Genomic DNA, 19,590 nt, shown 5'->3' with positions numbered 1-19,590 from the left:
GACTGGCTGCCCCAGAGCTCTACTTGCCTCCTGACACCTGACACCAGTGTGCAGTTCTGCCCTGCCCCCGACCAACAGGTGAGATGGGTCAGTCCTGGGGCTACAGCAAGTGGCAGAGCTGTGATGGGTGGGACGCCTGACCCCTCTGAACACCCGGCAAATGAGGAGATGAGCAACAAAAGCAGTGTGTAAAGGGGGCCCCTGACGACACAGACTTTAAGAAGTATTTATGTAAAATAAAGTATTTGATGAAGTACACTGGCACAGCCAAGGGGCACAGAAATCCTTCTAAGGTTCGTATCTTATAAAATTCCTGACTCAGGAAGTAGAATTAGGAAAGAAATTAAGGATAATTGGAGGGTGGAGAAGAAGCAGAGACCCCTACAGTAATAAAACCCCATTGATGAGCCCCCACCCGGTTGTGTTCCAGTCCCACCTACTCGTACACCCAGAGCGGAGTCCAGCAGAGCCTGGGCCACTGGACCCAGAGGGGCCAAAGGATGAGAAAAACCTTCATTCAGAGACGAGAGAGCTGAGGCCAGAGTCCCAAAGAAAGTCTACGCAATCCTGCCGCTCAGGCATGGACAGAATTTTCCACCTGGGATTCAGACCGGCCCCTCCTTCCTGGGCCACACTGGTCATCATGGTGGTTTTACAGAAAAAGGACCACAGGCAATAAATAAGTGAATTCTCCAGGAGCTTTTTCTTCTAGTTATAGAATAACTTCAAGTAGGAGGTCTGGAGAAGTAATTCCTCTCCCCTCCCTGCACATCAACTTTTTAATTTAACGACCTCAAACAATCTGTTTCTATGGTTTGTTACATGCTGGCGAACAGCTACATCCTCCAAGAACAGATTTAAACACACACACAAGTAGAGAAAAGAGTCTGCAAGCCCCCATAGAACCCCCATCCAGACCATCTTAGACTTTTCTTGGGGGGAACACACTTTGAATAGCTGAGAGAAAGAAACTCGAGAGCTCTGACCTTGCACAGGCTGCCTGTCAGTCACCCCAATGTTTTGCAGGCCCCCCCTGGTGGCTTTCATCAGGTACCTGAACGTGCCCGCCTCCTGGAGGGCATCGGGGTTGGAGGCTTCCTGCACCACCCACTCCTTCCTGTGTGACATGCAGCTTTGCTCCTGCTGTGTTAAGAGGTCATGGAGGCGCATCTTGGTGACCCACAAGAAAGCAACTGCAACACAGCAGAGGGGACACACCATTGCCACATGCCACGCCCCTGCTGAGGTCCAGGGGTGCAGCCAGGGCCACCTGGAGCCTGGCCAGGTCTCCAGCCGAGGCCGGGCCCTGCTGGGGTCCCCAGCACTCACCTCCGGGCTCCCAGTCCTCGCTGAGGAGGCTGAGCAGGATCCCCGCCCACCGCACCTTCCGCTGACTGGGCGTGCCCAGGTCGCGGAACAGGCCCACTGCACTCTGGATGGAGTTCCACAGCAGGCTGTCAGTGTCCAGGGCTGCTGTCTGCCAGACACAGGCAGGCTCCTGTCAGCCACCCAAGCGTGGGCGAGGCCCAGCTGGAAACAGGTCCCCCATGCCCACACACCTGCCTGGCTTCCCTTAGAACTACTGCAGGTCCTCAGGACTCAGCTGGGGCTCACGGGACAGAGCGAACCCATCCAGGAGATGGCACGGAAAACCCACATGCGCCCCCTCCTGGTAATTCTTCTGCAGCATGCAGGAAAATGGTGCCAGGTTGGCCCAGGTCTGCCCATCTAGTCCTCAGCTTCTCTGGGGGCAGGTGTGGAGCGCCGGAGGGTGACCAGCAGCTCTGGGGAGGCCCCAGGAACAAGGGAGCTGAACTCACATGGCTTCTCCTGGGCTCAGAGGTCTTGCTCTCCACTACCTCGGAGCTGTCTGTTTCCATGTCCACATGGGTCTCGGCCCTCGGTTCACCAGTCTCTGTTTCCATCACCTCCTCATGGCTGTCTCCAGCCCTGTGTCCCGTCTCGGCTACAAGAAAAGCAACATGATCAGCCTACTGCCCAGAAGACGGCCCTGAACTGCATGCAGGGTACCGGCTGGCAGCCGTTCCATGGGTCCTGGCTCGAGCAGGGTCCCCAAGGAGAGGCCTGGGACATGCAGAACCTCCAGTCTGCCCCTCAGGTGTCCTCAGAAGGGACCCCTCACTTCCAAGCAAGGCTCCAAGGGCCGATGATACAGGAAGAGAAGGTGACATGTCACAGGTGGCATTTCTGTAGCCCTCTGCACCCACAGACAACTTTTCCCAGTGGAAATATTGCCTCCTGCATGGCCTGGGAAAGCAGTAGGGATGCCTGGGAGCCGTCCCAGCTGCCGCTGAGAGGCAGGATCGAGGACTCTGGCAATGGAAGCATGGGGGCCCTGTTCTCACAGCACACTGCAGCACTCCCGACACTGCCTGACCACATGGCCTCCCTCCCGCATCCCCAGAGATTTTCCCCAAGACATACACACAGGCCCACTGTCTGGCTCAAACAGCTGGCTGATGGTCACGTTCTGTAGCTTTGTCACGTCAGAAACCATGACCGTGGACTTCGGGAGGTCGTCGATGTGCACGGAGTGCCACAGCCCTGTAAAGAGCAAAGCCCCTAGCCTGCTGGCATCTTTTCCGGTTTACCCATCTGTCAGAGCAGGAGGCACCACGTCTTGGTGCTGACCCGCACTGCTGAGTGACAGTCTGACACATGCTGTGTCTTAATAGCCCAACACTGCAATCCGTGTGAGCCTGAAATAACCAGTTGGTCCAGGACCCCCAAAGAAGGGCTGCAGTCTTCTACATAGGTGGTATCCCATCTGCCCTGGCACAGTTGGTACAGGGCCAGGGGGCACCGGCGGGGCTGCCCTCCATCACCTAGGGAACTATTAAAGTAAACCGCTATTTGTCTATTTCTAGAATGCCAACATTCTTACATGACAAATATTTGGTGAGCCATTCCTTAGGAGACAGGGAGGGAGGGGGAAGGAGAGAGGAAGACTGATTTAAGATAGCATGTCCCCCCACCCCAAAACAGGCACAACATATCAGTGTGTCCATGACAGGTGAGTCGGGAATGCCCTCTCAGCATTACCCATATAATGAAGGTGAGAAACCAGAGAGGCCGCATGCGTGTTCATCTAGAAGGTAATAAAGGAAATGCTACACGAGGAAGCTGCAAGTCCAAAGATAAGGGATTTTTTTTCCCGGTAATCAGTGGTAACAAATCTAATTGCATCTGGAGCAAAGACTATTGAGATTGACATTAATTTTCTATTTCAGACTTGTACATCCCAGGACCAAGCAGGACCAAGTTAAGACACAACTGAAGTGTTAGACACATAACCACAGTCAGTAGTATCTTTCTCTCACCTCCGTGGAATCCCACGTAGGATGTTCCACTTCCCATCCAGGACAGTTTTGTGATGAAATAGACAAAGATGCAGTCCTTATTCCCTTGTACCGTTGATTTCATTTATAACAGAATACCTGTTTTTAAAACAAACACGTAAACCCAAAACAAATCAAAGCAAATAAACAAAACCACAGCTGTGGCATGGCTGATGTGTGTCTGTCCTCAAAGCTGGCCTGTTTAAGCTTATGGTCTCACCTTATTTTTTTTCCAGTTTTCAATATATATCAGACCCTCGTGATTACCCCTCCTATGAGAGAATGAGGGCATGTTCTAGCCTATCCCTGCCCACTCCCATTCCTGTGTCCTCCTGCTTCAAAAAGGAATTTCTTACGAACTGGAACCCCTGACCTGGGATCTAGATGTGCTGCCCTAATCCCACCAAAGGCAAGTCTAGCAAAACTTTATACTGTAAGCAACAGGGCTCTGAGAACAGATGACCAGGGCATGACATATGGCTTCCAATGCTTTCAAAGGTCCAGAATTCACTGACTTTGAGTAATAGGGGACACAACTTGGGAAGTACCATGTTTCCCTACAAACACTATAAAAATCCAACAAATGCAAATAAAATCATTTACAGTCTGCTACTGTCTTTGACCTTGCCACAAGTTCAAATTGAATAATTTAAAACTAGTTTTAAGTACTGAAACATGTCTGCAAGCCCAGGTGTCAAGGATGCCCCCTTTTTAAAATTCCCACTAATGTTCTATTGTTTACACATCTTGCATCACTCCACCATTTCTGTATTGGGATTAGCCTTTTTTTCCTTCTCTTTTTGCTTCTCCTTGTTCAGTTTCTCTAGTCCACAACCGGGAAAACAAAAAGAGAGAATTGGTTTTATTTTTATTTCTATGTATACCAAGATAACATACTGTTCTCAGGAAAGCAATTCTTTAGGAGGTCCCTAATAAATTTTGGGTTTCCTATTCGTGATTTCTGAGAAAAATAACAGAAACATACTTAGCCGATGCAACGAGCTGAGCACTGTGAACCCCCATCTTCAAAATCTGTTTGAATGATGAGGATTGTACATGAGGCTGTGTTAGACTAGCAGTCTCTAGGGGGGAAAAAAGGGAAATTATGCAAGTGAGTTCACCAATCTTAAAAAAGTGGGTGATGTGGCCCTGGCCCGTTGGCTCAGTGGTAGAGCGTCGACCCGGCGTGTGGAGTCCCAGGATCAATTCTCAGCCAGGGCACACAGGAGAAGCACACATCTGCTTCTCCACCCCTCCCCCTCTCCTTTCTATCTCTCTCTTCCCCTCCGGCAACCAAGGCTCCACTGGAACAAAGTTGGCCTGGGCGCTGAGGATGGTTCCATGGCCTCTGCCTCAGGCCCTAGAATGACTCCGACTGCAGTTTAGCAACGCCCCAGAGGGGCCAAGCATCACCTCCTGGTGAGCATGCCAGGTGGATCCTGGTCAGACACATGTGGGAGTCTGTTTGTCTGCCTCCCCCTTGCTTTTCACTTTGAAAAAGTACAAAAAAAGAAAAAGAAAAAAGAAAATAAAAGTGGATGATGGCTCTGGCCAGTTGGCTCAGCAGTAGAGCACTGGCCTGGTGTGTGAAAGTCCTAGATTTGATTCCCGGCCAGGGCACACAGGAGAAGCGTCCATCTGCTTCTCCACCCCCACCCCTTCCACTTCTCTCTCTCTTCCCTTCCTGCTGCCATGGCTCAATTGGTTCAAGCAAGTTGGCCCCAGGCACTGAGGATGGTTCCATGGCCTTGCCTCAGGAGTTAAAAACAGCTCGGTTGCCGAGCAACAGAGCAATGGTCCCAGACGGGCAGAGCATCACCTGGTAAGGGGCTTGCTGGGTGGATCCCATTCAGGGCACATGAGGGAGTCTGTCTCTTTGCCTCCCTGCTTCTACTTAATAAAAAAAAAGTAGTGCCAATGACCTCCTGGCTCTGAGTGATGGGAACTATAAGGGCTGCAGAGAGAAAAACTGTACAGATGGGATTCTGCTCTACAAGGTGAGTATCCTTTCCCTACAGTGGAGAAAGAACAAACCCCAATAAATGCTTCCTCAAGAGATACAAGGACCAAGAGCCAGAGAAGAATGTTCACGCAGAAGATAACAGCAATGACAAGGACACAAGAGACTTCCGCAGCTGTCCTTTTCACAGTCACAAGTTCTCACATTCACTAACTGACGCTGGTGACAAGCACCAGCAGTCCCAACAGCCACACAAACAACATACGACACAGCCAGGACTGAGGATGAAGCCCAGAGGGAGGAAAGGCAAGGGACCTCACCGGATTTCTCTGAGGAATGAGTGCTCTGTGTCAAACTGTTGCAGTGACAGGATCGTGGGTTTCAGGGACCTGCCATTAACTTTTGACTCTAAATTCTCACAGTCACGACTGGTGAGCAGTCTGCAAAGTCAGGGAATGCAAATTATTCACTAGAATTCAAAATTATTAGCACATCCCCTAAGTTGAAATCCCAGGAACATGAGGATGGTTAGCAAATATTTTCTATGGGCGCAGCATGGGGCAGCTGGCACATAGACAGAAAATCATCCCAACCCAGAGTTTTAAAAAAATGAGGCAGTGCTGAGGGAAACAATCAATAATCAAAGGGCAGTGGAGAGAAGACACCCCATCCCTAAGGTGGGGTGCCCTTCCCAGACACCAATGCCTCTTCCTGCTTCAGTCTCTACTGGAAATTCTGGCAATTCCCTTAAGGGCTTAACACAAATGTCACTTCTTCCCTGGCAATCTTGCTTCATCCTCTCAGATGGAGTTAGCCAATGATGCCCCTTCCTTTCTGTGGCTGCCAATTCTCTACCACTGGGCCATACCACATAGTGCAAGCAAAACACTCCTTATGGGCATGCTGATCCCACAGCTGCCAGGTTCCCGTCTCCAGGCTGCCTTACCACAGACCTTCCAATTTCTACATACAACTGCATGACAGACACGTCTGCCTGGGTGTTAGAGGAGCACCAGAGAGAGTTTACCAGTGACCCCCAGACTTGCTGCTTGTTCCAGGATTCTCTATTCTGGTTAACCAAACCTCTGACCATCTGAGGAAGAACCCAGGGCGTCACCCCCGGACTCCTCCACCTCCTGTGGCCCTTATTCAGAACCAGCCATCGCATTCCTTCCCATTTCCTGGTCACACCCATCCGCCATCACTCTGAACGCCTGCAGCAGTCTCCCTACTGGTGCATCTTTTCTAGGACAGTTTCTTATCAGACTTTCCTCCTGTATCTCAACACATATTTCTCCAGAACTCCTCTCTGTGCAGGAACCACCAAGCTCCTCGGGGCCGCTGTATGGGCCTCCATGCAGTTTCTCCAACGCTATGTCAACCCTCCCTCTCGGCACTCGGCCTGGAACGCTAAGCTCCATCAGAGATCAATGCCTAGTCTCCTGCACAGGCTGTGCCGCTTCACACCTTCACCCAAGGCCCTCTGCCTGTAGTACTGTCCTCAGCCATATTTCACAAGCTGTTTAGGGGGTCAGCTCTTAAAGAAGATCCATCTGACTTCACAGCCTGTCCTGCACTGCCCCTCCTTGCCTGGGGAGAGCATCATGGAATGATATCAACGGCTCAGGTTTGTGAGTCTGTCTTTCCACATTATACTCTATGCTGGCCAAGGACAAGAACTGTGCCAATGCATTTTCTTGTCCCCAGTACCCTGAGTACTGTGATTGAACATGATACTTCACCTGTTGACGTAAACACTGTTGACTGTTACTGTAAGCCCAGAGCTCTGCACAGCAACAGGCACACAAACTGCACTTTTATAAATTATGGGTCTCCTCACACTTAACATGAAAAGGAAGCAAAAGTCTCAACATGTCCCTTTACGATATCTAGACACTGACTGGAAAAGAATCTTGAGTCTTTGACACTAAGGATCAAGGACTCTGAGGGTAAAAGCGTAGGAAGATATCACCTCTGTGAAGACAACATGGTGCTCCGGATTCGGAGTGCGGAGGTGAGCCTGAAGGAAGTCTGCAGAGGAGTCATGCTGCTGCCCACAGTAGTATTCTTGCAACAGGGACTGTGCGGCAAAGACGCCCAGGGAGGAAGAGCTGAGCCGGACCATGGCCTCAGGCGTGGCGCAGTTCAGCAGCACCAACCTGGCGTCCTCAAGCACCTTCTGGTAACGCTCATGGTTGAGGTCCCGGGACCAAGCCTCTCCATGACCTGAAGCACCACAGAGGCACAAGTGTCCGAGTGGTAGCCAATGAAGACGTCAGAAGGGCTGTAGCTGTCTGGCTTGGAATAGCTCTTCTTTGACCCAGATGAACTTCTTCACCCAGCCCTGGAGCTCCTCCACGATGCTCTTCTGCCATTTCTCCAAACGGTGCTGATGTCCAAATAGTGCTTCTCCAGCCAGTTAATGAGAAGGATGGGGAAGTGTTTGCAGACAACGTCTTTCTCTTCAACGACTATCAAGCGGAAGTCTGGGTGAACCCGACATTTGACCGGATGGGTCCCCAGGCCGAGGTCCACGTACGTCTGGCCCCCAAGGTAGACATAGTACTGGTCGAGGGCATCGTAGAGGCTCTCGTAGAGGTTCTGCAGGTTGAGGAGCACCGCCATCTTGCCAATCTCCATGCAGATCTTCACCCGGTTGATGTTTCTGCAGACCTGGGTGTACTCTTGGTCCCTGGGGAAACTGGACCCGAAAATGATCTCTGGCTGCTGGTTCCCACGGAAGAGGGTCCGCTGCAGGGTCTGCAGGGCCACGTAGTTTCTGGTCAGCACGAGCAAGTAGCGGGACTCTTCCGGCTCCTGCCCGACACCTTCAGGTCACCATACACGTTGTCCCTGATCAGCTGCATAGTCTGACTTTCTCTGAGCTGCCTGTGAATATGTCCAGGGCATGGATGTCATCTTTGCCGCTGAAATTCCGAAGGATGGCCTGGCTGATAGCTTGTGAGGAAGGCTTCTTGTTAGAAGCCTTTGCGGAGGCAAAGACCATTTTGATGAGGCTGTAGTAGTCACGAAGCCCAAAGAATCCCTTGTCTTGCAGACTGTTTCGTAGGCTTTCGCAAAGGATGGGAAGTATCCTTGGATTCTTTCTTGAATAAGGGGCTCTGAAGAGCAGATCCCCCTGGCGCTCTCTATGAGCTCTTTCTTATTGGGGCTGCCACGTGACACAAAAATACCCCAGTTCATCTTGGCTGGGTCCAGAGCCCAGTTGGAAATACCGATAAAGCCGACTTTTTTGTGGGGAGCAGGGTCATCATCTTCAATGCAATCGTCTTCCAGCAGCGGGTGCAAAGCCTTGAGGGGCATTTTGGGCGAGTCTTCGGCCAGTCCGATCTCATCTAACACCACCAGGGAGACATACTGCTGCAGGTCCTTGCCCTGTTGGAAACGGGCACGCTGCCTGAAGGTGCCGATGATGCCTTGTGGGGTGGGGTGTGGGCTGCACTGCAATGACACTAGCTGGACCTGCTTCCGGCTCCAGAAGAGGTCTGAGTGGGCGGCCTGGCCTTGCATGGCATCCGCCACAATGGTCTTGGCGAGAGACTTGGAGCTGCCGGGCTTTCCCACCAGGAAGAGAGGGATCTTAAGCTCAGTGCAGATCACCATCATGAAGACATTCTCCTTTAAAGCCAAGTTCTTGGCGATGGTTTTCCTTAGAGCTACACCATCCAGAAAGAGGTCCTGCGTCCGCATCATCTCGTCCAGCACGGCCTTGCTATCGCTGTATGGTTGTGGTAGAAACCGGCAAACGGCTTTCCGATACAAGTCTTGTTTCTGTAAAGAGGCGTGATAACACACCTCGGTGGCCAGCACCAGCGACCAGAGGACAGGGTCTCTCTCAATGACATTTCTGCTGGTGTCAGACACACAGAGGGAGGTATTCAGCTTTGACAAGAGCACCTTGCTGTGGTCATAAAACTGCCTGAAGACCTTCACGCAGCGCTCCACATCCCTGAGGCTGACAAAGCTGCACTCATCCTCTCTCTTCCTCACGAAGCGCTGGGCGGCGGAGAGCACGTCGGTGATCACACGCGTCTCATCCTGACCCATCTGGGTGGCACCACCAGTCTCTGGATTGTTTGCTGGATGTATAGCTTTTCTGTGGAGTCACTCAGGTGCCCAAAGTCCCACACCAGAGGTATCAGGCTTGGCGGCAGAGCACGGACTCAGTGTACCAGCTGCCTCAAGGGGATGGAGCCCAGCCTGTCTAGTCTCCTCTGCACTCACTCTGTAGCCCAAACCACCTGCCTCCAAGCGGGAGAGCATCTCCTGGGAGTGTGTACGGTAGGGGTTACAGGTCGCAATGATATGCAAGCCAGAGTCCTCAGCTAGCAGCCAGCCGTCCACCGTGTGGTCACACAGAACTTCTTTGATACAGCTGATGGCTTCTGTGGTGTTGGCTTCAGCGAAGAATAAGACAGTGGTACTCATTTGTGTTGGTGAGGGCAAGGACGTCCACTGCCTTGACTTTGTCATAGATCATGTTTGCACTTGTCCCTCCGTGGACCTTGACCAGCTTCACAGTTTCCGCGTCGGCACACCCACGCCGCAGGTCACTAAGGAATTTGATGAGCCTGGTTTTCCCACAGCCAGTCTCTCCATGATGATCATGGGGATCACACACCGGAAACACATCTCAATGGTGAGGATTTTGAGCCTATTTTCCATAGTGAGGTCATAAATATCGTCAGGGTCAATGGGCCACTGGATCCCTAAAGCCAGGCAGAGCCGTTCCAGTTTCTCATGCCTGGGCAACTCATCAAAGTCAACATTGAAGGGCACCCTCTGAAGCAACAGCCCCTGGAACCGATCCATCGTCATGACATCTTTTTTGATCACCTTCTTACTCAAGTGGTCAATGGCGTCGACCATGCCCTTCTCATTGGGCTGCAGGTGGAGCCCTATAAACGTCATGGACGTGTGGTCACTGTTGAAGAACACGTATGGGTGGGGCTCTGACTCCCACATCCTTCGGAGGGAGAAAGGGGCTATGTCTTCCTCCTTGACCCCGTCCATTGTGACCATGTGCTTCCCTGGGCTTTGGTCAGATGTGTGGAGGGTGGGTGTGGCAAAATCTCTTGCCATAACATTCATGAAGGTGCCCACAAAGTTCTTGAAGCCCCTCAGAGTGTCCTCAACGATTCTTGGGTTGCAGAAGAGAGAGGATTCACAGTCTCTGAGCTGGTAGTTGAGGAACCGAGCAAAGTCCCAGAGCTCCGACCGGGACGGGTTTATCACTCCGCAGTAAAACAGGAGGTGCTGCAGGCACTCCGCAGGTGTGCCCTCAACCACGCCTTCCTCGTACTGGAACACGTCCAGGTTTTGATTCTGATAGAACCATTGTAAATATTGGAAATGCGGCCTGACCTGTGGTGGCGCAGTGGATAAAGCGTCGACCTGGAAATGCTGAGGTCGCTGGTTCAAAACCCTGGGCTTGCCTGGTCAAGGCACATATGGGAGTTGATGCTTCCAGCTCCTCCCCCCCTTCTCTCTCTCTGTCTCTCTCTCTCTGTCTGTCTCTCCCTCTCCTCTCTAAAATGAATAAATAAAAGTAAATAAAAAAAATATTGGAAATGCCTTTGGAAAGTCTCGCTGCAGAACTCTGTTGGATCCATTCCTGGCTCTTCCTGGTTCCACTGAGGATTTAACTGCATGTCTAACACTTCCTTGGGAGGCCTGCAGGTGACTTTTGGGAAGATGTCAAGAAAACTGAAGTGGGGGGCATTTGACTTCTGGAAAGGAAGAGAGAAATAAAATGGTTATGATTGAATTTCTTTCTTAAGTGTAAGCAAGGGAGATAAGACAGATTCCCACATGCGCCTTGACTGGGATCCATCCAGCTACCCCTGTCTGGGGCAAATGCTCTAATCAACAGAGCTATTTTTAGTACCTGAGGCTGATGCGCCAGACCAACCAAGCTACCCTAAGTGCCCAGGGCTGACACTTGAACCAATTGAGCCACTGGCTACAGGAGGGGAAGACAGAAAGAAGGGGAAGAAGGAGGCAGGGAGAAGCAGATGGTTGCTTCTCATTTATGCTCTGACCGGGGATCAAACCCAGGACAGCCACACAATGGGCCAACGCTCTCTCTATTGAGCCAACAGGCCAGGGATACGACTAAATTTTTTTTAAAAAACTGCTTTTGTGTTTGAACTGTCCACATAGTCTGTATTGGACAGACCTTCCAAAAACACTTTTTGCAAAGCCATTTCTGTAAACCCCTTTCTGCAACAGCTGTGATTATTTGTAAACTCGGGCACTGTGAGAGCTGCGTTCCCCATCAGGAAATCTTTTCCACCCGAGCTCCTGAAACTAAATCTCTACATCAGGGGTAGTCAACCTTTTTATACCTACTGCCCACTTTGTATCTCTGTTAGTAGTAACATTTTCTAACCGCCCACGGGTTCCACGGTAATGGTGACTTATAAAGTAGAGAAGTAACTTTACTTTATAAAATTTATAAAGCAGAGTTAGAGCAAGTTAAAGCATATAATAATGATTACTTACCAAGTACTTTATGTCGGACTTTTGCTAAGTTTGGCAGAATAACTCTTTATAAAACAACTTATTACAGTTAAGTCTATCTTTTTATTTATACTTTGGTTGCTCCGCTACCGCCCACCATGAAAGCTGGAACGCCCACTAGTGGGCGGCAGGGGCCAGGTTGCCCACCACTGGTGCTCTACATCATGTGCGAGCGCGCGCGTGCGCGTGTGTGTGTAGAACTCCCTTTTGTCAAGAAATGTATGTGCCAGAAGTCTCCTTCCCATCCCAGCTGCATTAGGAAGACAGTAGTTCTCAGCGCAGGAACTTACCGCCCTCAGCACAGTTGGTATCGACCCCATGAGACTCGGCATCAGCTGTGACTCAAATCTAAGATGCTGCTAACTAATAAAACTATTTTTATTCCAGGCATGAAAAACAACAACAAAAAACAGGGTTAGACCCTGGCAGGATAGCTCAGTTGGTTGAAGCATCCTTCCTGTATACCAAGGTTGTAGGTTTGCTCCCCAGTCAGGGCACGTACAACAAGAATTAACCAATGAATGCATAAATAAGTGGAACCACAAACAAATGTTTCCCCCTCCTTTCTTCTTTCTAAAAAAACCCCAATAAATTAAAAAAAAACTTTTAAAAAGTTTAAAGATTAATCTTTCTTTACTAACATCACACTTGGCTGCTTTGCTAAGGCACAAGTAGGGGGTGACAAGCACGTAGGAAGGACCCCACTCCACCATGACATGCCATGACGGGGCCCTGGGAAGCGCACCAGTTTGGAAGACCTCAGAGGCAGTGCAGAACGTCTTTCCAGGATCTCTATGACATATAAATGGACGGGTTCCGCAGCCACATTTTCCCTTTTATGTCCATCAAGTACTGTAGAATGAGGAGTTTGAAAAGAAACGCCCAGACTCCAGTCTGCACCCTGAGCAGAAGCACGTGGGTCTGTCAGTATTCATACACAAGAAGACCAATTTCCCCAACCCACCCCCTTCAAGGACCTTCTTATTCTGTTCTTTGATATGCAAGACTGAGTATCTATACATGGTAAAGATATACATCCCCCCTTATGCTGGGGGGTGGAGCGGGACAGGGCTCAGCATCACTTGTTTCCTGACAGGGCCACTCAGTTGGAGTCCCTGGCACTTACTGAGGAGGTCACATCAAAGTGGAAAATCACGGGTGTCGTCTGATGCTGGGCATCTAGGAGGGGGAGCAGGGAGCCCAGCACTTGATTCTCATCCACCTGGGCGTCGATCAATCGAATAATTTTTAGAGGCACTTGTTTCCTACTAAACTTCATTTTCAGAGTCTCGTGCAATCGCTTCACATAGACTTTCCTGCAACATTAAGATAAGAACATTAGGTGCCAGGGCTGCAGTCCAATGATCCGAGAGTCCAGAAAGACTTAGCCCAAGTCACTTCTTTCTGTGAAAAATGCAAAACCAACGCAAGGCGTAACCTGGGGATCAAAGAAACGCAGGTGTCCACGCTGTTTCCCTAGGGCCGGTGATGCACCATGCATAGGCTGTGGGGAGGGAAGGGGCAGTGCTGTGAAGGGAATTCAGTCACTAGAATGAAAATGGTAATGGGGACTGACGGGAGACAAAGATCAAGAGACAGAGGTGGCCCTGGCTGTTTGGCTCAGTGGTAAAGCATATGCCCAGCATGTGGAAGTCCAGGATTTGATTCCCGATCAGAGCACACAGAAGAAGCAATTATGTGTTTCTCCACTCCTCCCCTTCTCTCTCTCTCTCTCTTCCTTTTCCACAGCCATGGTGCAACTGGTTTAAGCGAGTTAGCCCCAGGCGCTGAGGATGGCTCCATGGAGCCTTGGCCTCAGGCACTAAAAATAGCTCAGTTGAGAGCATGGCCTCAGATGGGGGTTGCCAGGTAGATCCCTGTTGGGGTGCACTGTCTATCTCCTCTCCTCTCACTTGAAAAAAGGAAATAAAAAAGAGTCCAGGGTTATGTCTCCTCTTGCTCTCATGACCCACCCACACCAACCCTGAAGCAGCCAATGGAGTTCTAAAAAAAAAAATGAGGAAACTTCGGAGGTTGTTTAAACAAGGAAGGTGGATGAGAGGGTCCCATTCCAGTTTGGACCCTGATTTGCAATTTCAGATAAGCCACGTCTCCCTAAGACTCAGTTTCCCTTCTTGGGTGAGGGCTTCATTTGAATCACCTCCCACCCCTGTGGGATAAGGAAGAGCCACCAGGTGGTTCCTGGGACACAGGGGACCTGTCTACCCCAGCAGCTGTCATTACCAACACCCGCTCTCTCCGAGGCCACGATTCCCACACACATCTGGTCCTTGAACATGGCAGAGGCCAATGGGGTCCACTCGGGGACCCGAAAATGATGTGCCGGGTAGGTCTGGACAGCCTCAAGGGGCACCTGGGGGATGATGGGGACTTTGTGCTGGCTGAAGACAGAGGGAGGTGGCAGTGCTCCCGTTCATAGTCACAGACCATGATGAGCTGGCAGTCCTCTCGGTGAGGCCGCGTGCAAAGGCTATGGAAGAGCGCCTCCGTCTGGCAGGCCACCTCGTAACTCAGCTGGTCTTCATACAGCAGACTGTAGATGCGGCGCCTCTGGGAGCCGAGGCTCAGGCAGCGGCGCAGAAGTGCTGGTCCCGGGTTGCACAGCAGCACCTCATCATAGGTAGGCAGCGGACGCTTTGGGCTCTGCATGTTAGTGCAGAGGGCAGCCAGCAGCACCTCCAAGGGGCCACAGACGATGAGGTTGAGCTGGCCGACCGGCAGGCCTTTTGGAAGCTCTCGCATCACGGGAGCCTCACCCATCCTCGCCAGGTGTGTCAGGCAGCCAGCCCAGGGCCTCCAAGTCCAGGCAATGAGGCAGGAAGGCGCTCGTATACACCAGGGACTGTCTCATGATGATGCCGAGCTTGTCGACCACGCTAGATCCACAGCTGAGCATGAGCTGCAACTCCTGCACCGTTGTCTGCCACAGAGGGGTCTGGCTGCCCTGCTCTCAGACCTCACGCAGGCCTCCACGACGTCCTGAGGGGTGCAGTTACGTTTGATGAAGGACAGCACGGTGAGGGCAGCATCGCTGGGTGGCTGCCGCATGAGCTCTGTGCTCAGGTACACCAGCTGCTCGGCCGTGTAGTAGTTGAGGTGGAAGTGGTGAGCTCGCTTCTGGGCCATGGAACGCTCCCACTGCTCCAAGAAGAGCTCCATCTGCCGGCAGATGGCCTCCAGCAGCGGGGCTAGTGGCCCACTCCCAGCTAGCGTGTCCAGCAGCCCCAGGCCCAGGTTGAAGTCCAGCTGCACAGACATGTCCTTCCGAGGGAAGCAGTACACCTTGGCCTTCCAGGCCCGGAACAGCAAGTTCCCGGCGCAGTATCGGTTTATAAAGGACTGCGTGAGCCTCTGCATGTTGCAAAACACCTGTTGTGAATGGAAGCAGGAGGCAGGTGTCACCCAGCAGATCACAGAGAGAACAATCAGACCTCGACTCCTAAGCACTGGAGGGCAGGGACTGACCACAGAGGCCTACCTTCCTCTGTCACATGCCCTCTTCCCAGGGAAGGCTAGAAGTTGTAAATACGGAGGCGGTCGTGGAAAAAAAGAACAATTGAGTGTGAAAGGAAATCTAGTGGCCCTAGCCAGATGGCTCAGTGGATAGAGCATCAGCCCAGTGTACAGATGTCCTAGGTTTGATTACTGGTAGAGCAAACAAGACAAGCGACCATCCACTTCTTTCTTCCTCGTTCTCCTCCTTTTCTCTCTCTTCCCATTTCACAGCCAGTAGCTCAACCCAGGCACTGAGGAGATAGCTCAGTTGGTCTGAGCACATCAGCCTCAGGAGCTAAAAATAGCCTGGTTGATTCGACTATCAGCCCAAGACAGAGTTGCTGGGTGGATCCCAGTCGGGGCACAAGTAGAAGTCTGTCTTACCATCTCCCCTCTTCTCACTTAAAAAAAATGAAGAAGAAAAAAAAAACTTATAAAAAAAATAAAAAATAAAATAAAATAAAAATGAAGAAAATCTCATAACAAACAATGAGACTGTTCTGATATATTTTCTCAACAGGGTTCCTTCTGATGTATTTTCTCAACAGGGTGCCTTTTGCCCATGAGGCGTCCCCTTTGGGTCACGATTTTGGATGACACACAAGCTGCAGACCCATGACTCTGACTCTCAGAGCAGATCAATGATTAGTAATCAAATCCAAACCCAAACCTTCCTCATAGCCCTGAGGCCACTCAGCAGGGGGTCCTTGGCCCAAACTGAGCAGCCCTGGCCCTGCCCTATAGCCTCGAGGGAAACAGTTCTCACCTCAGAGAACTGCTCCACCTCAGCACTGTTGTGGTCCTTCTTGCCAGACATAAGCATCAATTTATTCAAAAGCTCCCTCAGCTCCTCCAAGGAGTATGTTCACACCTGCTGGAGATCCCCGTGGCTCTCTGGGAGGCGTAACTGTAGAACTGTGTCTGGGGAAATCTGAGAAACAGGACACATTTACAAGTTATTTTTCGGAGGGAGACACAACCTCTCTACCCCAGTTCCCAGCAGCCTGTCAGCTCTGCTGTGGCCAGCCGTGCCCAGGACGTGAGCACACACCTTCTGGCCATCACCGGGCGCCTGGATCACGTAGGTGCCGCTGCTGTTGATGGCTGTGGCCAGCGACAGGGACGAGAGTTCCACAGACCCATGACTTTCCTTCACCGTTTCCAGCCACTCCAAGTTCCTGGCCAAGTCACATAGATTATTCTATACAGTGGTACCCTGAGATACGAATTTAATTTGTTCTGTAACCGAGTTCAAAAGTCAGTCAACTCGTATATCAAACTGCCGATACTGGACCCGTGTGCCAACGTGTTAACTAGCGGCAGCTTCCCGAATGAATCATGACATGTATCTCGGAATTTCCCTCGGATCTCTAACAAAAATACGGACCAAGTCGCAGCTCTTATCTATTTTTTTTTTTTTTTTCCATTTTTCTGAAGCTGGAAACAGGGAGAGACAGACAGACAGACTCCCGCATGCGCCCGACCGGGATCCACCCGGCACGCCCACCAGGGGCGACGCTCTGCCCACCAGGGGGCGATGCTCTGCCCATCCTGGGCATCGCCATGTTGCGACCAGAGCCACTCTAGCGCCTGGGGCAGAGGCCACAGAGCCATCCCCAGCGCCCGGGCCATCTTTGCTCCAATGGAGCCTTGGCTGCGGGAGGGGACGAGAGAGACAGAGAGGAAAGCGCGGCGGAGGGGTGGAGAAGCAAATGGGCACTTTTCCTGTGTGCCCTGGCCGGGAATCGAACCCGGGTCCTCCGCACGCTAGGCCGACGCTCTACCGCTGAGCCAACCGGCCAGGGCGCAGCTCTTATCTTTAAAAAATTCATATGTTGGTCTGTTTGTATCTCAAGGTACCGCTGTACTTAGGGAATTCACAGAAGAAGGGAAGATGGCCAAAAGTATTTTGTGGAGATGCAACACTACCAGCAAAAAGACAGAATAGGAGACTGAGAGAAGATACTGAAGAACAAAATATGATTTTCTTTACCTATAATACAGTGTGTCTGTAAAGTCATGGTGCACTTTTGACTGGTCACAGGAAAGCAACAAAAGACAAAAGAAATGTGAAATCTGCACCAAATAAAAGGAAATCCCTCCCAGTTTCTGTACGATGATGTGGCAGCATGTGCGCACGCGCAGATGATGATGTAATACCGTGTATACAGCAGAGCAGCCCATGGCCATGCCAGTAGAGATGCGGACGGTACAAAGTTCAGTGTGTTCTGTTGCTCGCTAAATTCGAATCTGTGACCAAAGTGCAACGTGAATACCGGCACGTTTATAACCAAGCGCCACCACATAGGAATAACATTACTCGGTGGGATGAACAGTTGAAGGAAACCGGCAGTTTGGTGAAGAAACCCCATTCTGGTAGGCCAGCAGTCAGTGACGAGTCTGTAGAGGCTATACGGGATAGCTACCTAAGGAGCCCTAAAAAATCTGTGCCTGAGCCCACATCGAACTGCACTGAATAGGTATGAAACTGGGAGAGTTTTCCTTTTATTGGGTGCAGATTTCACATTTGTATCGTCTTTTGTTGCTTTCCTGTGACCAGTCAAAGTGCACCATGACTTTATGGACACACTGTATAAAGACTGAGAGGAATAGGGGAAACTAAGAAGGTAAATTAAGACCAAACAGTAGAAAGTTTTGAATGCTGGGTTAACTATTGATAGTTTAGATTTTATTTATAGGCAACATTTAATGTTTTTGAGTGTGCAAAGAGGCAAAGGCCTTGGGGTAAGTGGCAGCAGAGTGATGAGTAAAGTGATTGGTTAGGAAGCTACTTCATGTGAACTAAGCCAAATGAGAACTCAAGTCATGAACTGAGGTACGTGAACTGGAAGACCCCATAGACGTAAAATGGACAGAAGTTAGCATGCTGGTAGATGTGACAAACTGGGGGTGCTGGTAGGAGGTAAGGGGAACTAACAGTAGGGTTGAGGTTTTAGGCCTGGGTAACTGGAAGTTTAATGGCAATCCTGATAGAAATGGCCAGAGAAAGAAGAAAAGCCGTGCAATTTGGAAGTAAAAATAAGTTGAATTCTTTTATTTTTGTTTTTTCTCACTAATATGGGCAAGCAATTGCTTTGTAACTCAGATAAGACATAAGCCATGAGCAGGTGAAAGTAAACAGACTGAGGAGGAAGTTATTTGAAGACTGCTATTGGCAGACAACTGAATTAGTCCACAATAAGAAATAATCAATAATCAACTTTACTACTCTCATATTGATTTCTGATCAGCTATCATTTATTTTTAAAAATGGGGACTGTACAGGCTGAAAGTAAAGACATCCATGTGACTTATTAAGCCCATGTGACACTAGGGAAACTTCTAGTTATGGAATGAGAAGGCATTGCCTTGGAGGAGAAAAATATACTACCTGTCTTTTTGCCATTTATTGAAGAAAGTAATATTTATGCATTTCTTGAAAGCACATTTAACAGAACCACAGACTAGCTCTATGATGCAAAAACATCTAATATTCTAATAAGCTGAAAGAAAATCAGTGAAAATTTCAATTCTAAGTATCAAAAACATTGTTTATAAATATGAAGGGAAAAAAATCTGTTTCAAACACTCAGAAAGTTGGCTGGATGGCAGGAATCTTGTGTCTGTTTGGAATCACAATTATGCTGCAGCAGAAAAACAGACCAAGGTGTCTTCCAGGTCTCAGTAATTTAGGGAGGAGTGACACTCATAACCTGAGAGTTATTCTGGTTATGAGGATCATCTGTAAGACTGTACCCTCTTTAAGATAAAAGCCATTAAATACCTTTCAAAGCACTGTATGAAGCACCCAGGAGCTTTTAGAGCATCTCAGTGATAGCAAGTCAAAAATAGGGCAAAACAAACCTTCTCTGACCCATTCTCAAAACGCCTCTGGCCTTACCTGGCTGCTGCCTTGCTGAGGAGCCCAGCCCATCTACTTTCCAGACTCTCCAACTGTCCAGTCATTTTTCCTCTATCAGCCAGTTCAGCTGACTGGGCTATTCTGCCTCCTTCTGCTTGAAGCATGTCTACAGTGGCCTTTCGATCATCCAAGGGTCGCTGGAGCAGCTATCGTACACATGATTAAAAAGAATAAAAAGTGATAACATGGGGTCGGTCACTTTAAAATTCACAATAAAAATAAAAAACAAGTCCCCAATCCCCACCCCACCAAATACTAACCTTAACTTTTTTCACCTTGAGGCAAAAACA

The 19,590-nt window shown here is 50.0% G+C and overlaps 1 protein-coding gene across 1 annotated transcript in view; it reads right to left on the bottom strand.

Annotated features, from left to right (window-relative positions):
- The window catches only part of LOC136316082 (E3 ubiquitin-protein ligase RNF213-like), a 43,524-nt gene extending 24,180 nt beyond the window's left edge, over nt 1-19,344 (bottom strand). The window contains 31 exon segments of the mRNA XM_066247816.1: nt 1,055-1,193; nt 1,330-1,477; nt 1,821-1,966; nt 2,446-2,565; nt 3,342-3,433; nt 3,435-3,458; nt 4,345-4,379; nt 4,381-4,441; nt 5,640-5,766; nt 7,282-7,512; nt 7,515-7,612; nt 7,614-7,704; nt 7,707-8,153; nt 8,156-8,203; nt 8,206-8,373; nt 8,376-9,398; nt 9,401-9,546; nt 9,548-9,763; nt 9,765-9,939; nt 9,942-10,699; nt 10,915-11,069; nt 12,608-12,672; nt 12,675-12,756; nt 12,983-13,173; nt 14,098-14,280; nt 14,283-14,664; nt 14,666-14,815; nt 14,818-15,252; nt 16,145-16,309; nt 16,430-16,556; nt 19,280-19,344. Of these exon segments, the coding sequence (XP_066103913.1) occupies nt 1,055-1,193; nt 1,330-1,477; nt 1,821-1,966; nt 2,446-2,565; nt 3,342-3,433; nt 3,435-3,458; nt 4,345-4,379; nt 4,381-4,441; nt 5,640-5,766; nt 7,282-7,512; nt 7,515-7,612; nt 7,614-7,704; nt 7,707-8,153; nt 8,156-8,203; nt 8,206-8,373; nt 8,376-9,398; nt 9,401-9,546; nt 9,548-9,763; nt 9,765-9,939; nt 9,942-10,699; nt 10,915-11,069; nt 12,608-12,672; nt 12,675-12,756; nt 12,983-13,173; nt 14,098-14,280; nt 14,283-14,664; nt 14,666-14,815; nt 14,818-15,252; nt 16,145-16,309; nt 16,430-16,556; nt 19,280-19,344 (6,293 nt within the window).
- Nucleotides 19,345-19,590: the final 246 nt, after the last annotated feature.

The sequence above is a fragment of the Saccopteryx bilineata genome, chromosome 12, assembly GCF_036850765.1.
Source record: "Saccopteryx bilineata isolate mSacBil1 chromosome 12, mSacBil1_pri_phased_curated, whole genome shotgun sequence".
NCBI lineage: Eukaryota > Metazoa > Chordata > Mammalia > Chiroptera > Emballonuridae > Saccopteryx > Saccopteryx bilineata.
The sequence above is the reverse complement of the archived record's forward strand: the minus strand, read 5'-3'. Positions and strand labels throughout refer to the sequence as shown.